Source organism: Limulus polyphemus, unplaced genomic scaffold (assembly GCF_000517525.1).
Source record: "Limulus polyphemus unplaced genomic scaffold, Limulus_polyphemus-2.1.2 Scaffold2536, whole genome shotgun sequence".
Classification (NCBI taxonomy): Eukaryota; Metazoa; Arthropoda; class Merostomata; order Xiphosura; family Limulidae; genus Limulus; species Limulus polyphemus.
The window spans coordinates 1-4,238 of record NW_013668146.1 but is presented as its reverse complement, the minus strand read 5'-3'; the positions used below and the strand labels follow the sequence as shown (position 1 = coordinate 4,238).

The 4,238-nt window shown below is 30.4% G+C and overlaps 1 protein-coding gene across 3 annotated transcripts in view; it reads right to left on the bottom strand.

The window, feature by feature from the left end:
- The window catches only part of LOC106467231 (akirin-2-like), a 69,921-nt gene extending 65,689 nt beyond the window's left edge, over positions 1-4,232 (bottom strand). For 2 of the 3 annotated variants that reach the window (XM_022395366.1, XM_013927559.2), the window contains exon 1: positions 3,132-3,914. In XM_022395366.1, the coding sequence (XP_022251074.1) occupies positions 3,132-3,182 (51 nt within the window). In that variant the 5' untranslated portion in view covers positions 3,183-3,914. The other variant, XM_022395365.1, reaches the window with a different exon arrangement.
- Between the last annotated feature and the right edge of the window lie 6 nt (positions 4,233-4,238).

Sequence of the window (4,238 nt, the reverse complement as noted above, 5' to 3'; positions counted from 1 at the left end):
AAGGGGGACATTTTGAGCTTCTGACTGGTTATTCATGTCATATATAGAAGTAAGTGTATATAAAGGAGTGTTTACAAAAATGGAAAGTGGTGGGCGGGGTGTGACTGTTTGATTTATTATATGAGCAATATCTTAGCAAATAGAAAAGATAAGACCTTCTTATTTTATATTCTTGATTTTCAATATTGGTAATTTGAGTTTCTAATTTGTACGAAACTATATACTTAGTATTTTGACTTCACAAACATCTAATTTGAACCAGTGCTGCATTCAACAGACCATGTGATACACAAAAATTGATGTTTATCTGTGTTTTTTTAATATTTGCTTTTAAATTAAGAAATTGAGTAATGTTTAGTTCTAAAATTTGAATTATAATCTACAGTTTGATACCAAACTTACTGACATAAATTCATGAAATAATAGTACAATATAAAATTTTGAATGCGAGTCAACAAATGAGATGACATGGCCTTTCACCCATGGCCAGTTTTGAAAGGGTTAAAATAATTGCTTTTAACTCTCTTGTTATGAAAAAACCAAAACAGTCATGAAGTTTTCACTCACAGAATAAACAAATTAATAATACCTACACTAAACAGTCTTTTATATCTGACAAAAGGGTTTAGAAGTGTGTTACTGGAATGATACCTGGGATAGAAAGGTTGTTATACAAGGACAGTTTGAGATCTCTTAAAACAGTTTTTTCTTGGAAAAAGAACAGGGAGATCTGACTGAGGTATTTAGATTGATAAAGAAATTGATAATTGTGATGCATCTCCTTTTTTTTTCAGAGTTAATGGTTAGAATGGTAGAACTAAGGGACACAATATATAAATTTTAGCAGGAGTAGGAGTCATCTTCAGCTAAGACAGTTTTATTTTTTAACTGCATAGTTGGACTTTAGAATGGTTTGCCTTCAGATGTGGTGGATGAAGTAAACTTAAGGAACTTTATGAGAAAGCTTGATAGATATTTGAAAGATATGGGCTGGTTTTTAGTTTTTTTATTTATTCATTTTTAAGTTTAAAGAATGGGACAACTATATGGACCAAATTTGTTGTCCTTAAATTTTATGTTAAAATTGTTTTATTTTTTTTGCTTTAAGAAACTGGAAATTGAACCTTGAAAATGCTAGCTTTCATAATATGTAATTAATTAATCTTTTTCATTTTTCTTTACATTTGGATGGCATAGATACATATCTGCATGTAGCTAATTACAGCAGCCTCATAACCATTTGAAACTCGCCATTCAGAAAGATTACAAATAGATTTTTAATACGTTATATCATATAACTTTGTACAGTAATATTAGACTATTTTATCACTATTTTCAAACAAATAAAAGTATATCTGGGTGAACAATGCTTAAAATTATATCTGATAAGCTTGATTTCGTGTAATGGTGGGTCTGTCATGTTTTTTTCATTAACATGGACAAATAGTTCCAGAAAAATTTGAATTGTTTAAGAGTCATTAATAAGCACAGACAGATCAAGTAAGATCTATATGAATGGTCACAATATCGTAGAGTATGATAATACTCATCCCACACCTCTGTTGGATTGTGTTGACTCTTAACACTTATTTTTCAGTCTTAAAATGTTTACATATGTCATATTATAGCTTTGATATTACACTACCCTAAACTAATATGTATTTACAGGGAGCTGTAATCTAGTCATTACAATTTTTATAACATAGGGTAAATTAATGTTTTTTTGAAAAAATTAAATTAAATGTCACCACTTACTTATTAGCTGTTTTCTACCAAAAATTACCAACTTTTATTAAGATATCTTTGTAAATGAATGGATGATACATTCCACAAATATTGTATCCCTTGAACAAGTATATTTGCCATCATAATAAAAGTAAGGTAATGTGTACTGGTTATCATAGCATTAATTATTCTTATACTCTTTTAAATATTATGAGGAAAAAGATCTATGTATATAACTAATAAAATATCATAAAATTCCAGACTATGTGCATTAGCTAATAATAAGGCAAACAGTTCATTCTATAAGGTACTAGTTATATCTCATCTGGAATACTGCATTCAGTTCTGACCACCTTGTTTAAGAAAGGATTTGGAGTTGCTGTAGAAGATTCACAAAAGAGATACCAGGTTGATTAGAAGATTGGATGGGTTAGTATATAGGGATAAATTGAATTAATCTCCTCTTGACACATTTTTGATAGATTAAAATCTTATAATCCATAGATACAAATGATGTTTAATGACAAAAACTGCAAGCAGCAAGACTAAAAAAGACACAAATTTTAAACATGGAAAACAATGACATGCCTCCAGTTAAGGTAGCATTACTTCTCTTGATGCCTAAGGAATAGTTTGCTTATAGATGTAGTAACAAATACAATGTTGAATGAATTTAAAAGGAGATTGAATTAATATTTAGAGATCCAGGTTGGATAAAAGAAAAGAGGTTTCTATAGGCACTTTGATGTATGGTGGTAATAGAAAATGTGATGACTTAGAAGAACTATATAGTCTCTTGTTATCCATGTAAACAAAAGGAAAAAAGTGTTTAGTTTTGCACATGAAATATTGAAATGTCTTGCTTCTTGTTTGAGAGAAAATGTAGTTGTTGAAAAAACCTTAAAGCTGTATGCTGCATATTAACTTAGCTATGGTAAAATGTGCAAATTAAATGTTTAGCTTCACTTATAGGAACTTAAAAAGTTGTTCTTGCCTTATATAGACAGGAGAACAAATTTAAAAATGGGGAGACTTAGATATATCGGTCAGCCTACATGTGATTGAAAAAAACTATCTATGTATTTGGTAGTGATCTTGTAATAATGGTGGACAAACAGGGCTGCACATTATTATAGCTCTTAAAAACAATGTGTCCAAATTGCCAACTTGAGCTTCTGTCATAAGCAGTATCCCAAACAGCAAACAAAATAAATTCTTTCATTTCAGCTTTTAACATAGGCCTAATATATATTTTTATACAATGAATTCTTTCTTTTTAATTTCTCTGTGAAACTAAATATCTATGGTTTATGAAATAATAATAACATTAATTAATATGCAATTTGTCAGTTCTTTCTCAATATATAATATTTCAAGTTTCTTTTAAATAAATTCATACTTCCTACCTGAAGATAAATCCGTTGACATTTCTTCAAATGGAGAATGACTGATTTCATGGGGCCTTCTATTTGTAGGTGGAATGGCAGAAGGAACTGTTAGTGTAACTGGCATGCATCTACGCCGTTTGGCTGGTCTTCCACTATTTGGACTTAACAATGGGTCCCATTCACTTGATCTTTTTAAAGTTGCACAAGCCATATCCTCTACTCAGTAAAATGTTTGGTAATGATTACAGGAAGTACCGTATTCGTGTTAATAAATTCTCACTATATATATATATATGTATATATACATACTCCTAGGTAACTTTTGGCTCTGTAATTAGTGTAAGCTGACACCTAACGTTAGGACACCGACTAAGTACTAGTACGAGTACGACAAAGAGTCGCTAGTAGTATTAACTTAGTACTAAGTTAATATTTCTAGGCTAGAAATTAGATAAACAAATAGTACTAATGCCAATGTAATGGTGAGTGCGTTATATAGTTGTATAACACGGTAGACTTTTAAACTACTCCTATACACGTTCGTACAGAGAAGAGATGTTTTAGCTTTTAAGACAGCAAAGTACTAACTGATTGACTACTTAATTTAGCAAACGTATCGTTGAATTGGCGTGTCGCTTTCGGAAAAATGTTAAATAATTGTCACTGTCAATTCATAATAAATAAGCTCACAAATAACTGCGTTTTACACTAAACTAAATAACAAAACTGATGGTTACATATATTAAGAGTAAAATCATCAAAATATAATAGAATGTGATTGTAACTTGAAGAACACATAGTGCATACCTCACAGTCAAACACTATGCCAGGTCACAATCCGCCGTTTTCAAAATGGCTGATCTTTTTGGATAGTTGGACAGTTTCCTCACTATTGTATTATTGTTTAAAATTTCAATTTCAGACATAACATATCCACGTGTATCCAAATCATCAATGTTGTTTCCAAATCCAGTGTTCTTGAATCATAACTAAACCCTAAATAAACATCGTTCGTATTTCAAGTTTGAGGTATAAAGTATAACACTGAATTGTATCTAACATATTGTTACGTCTCCGTTTGTTAATTAACTTTCCGCAACTTCGTTCCGACGAAACTTAAGCGAC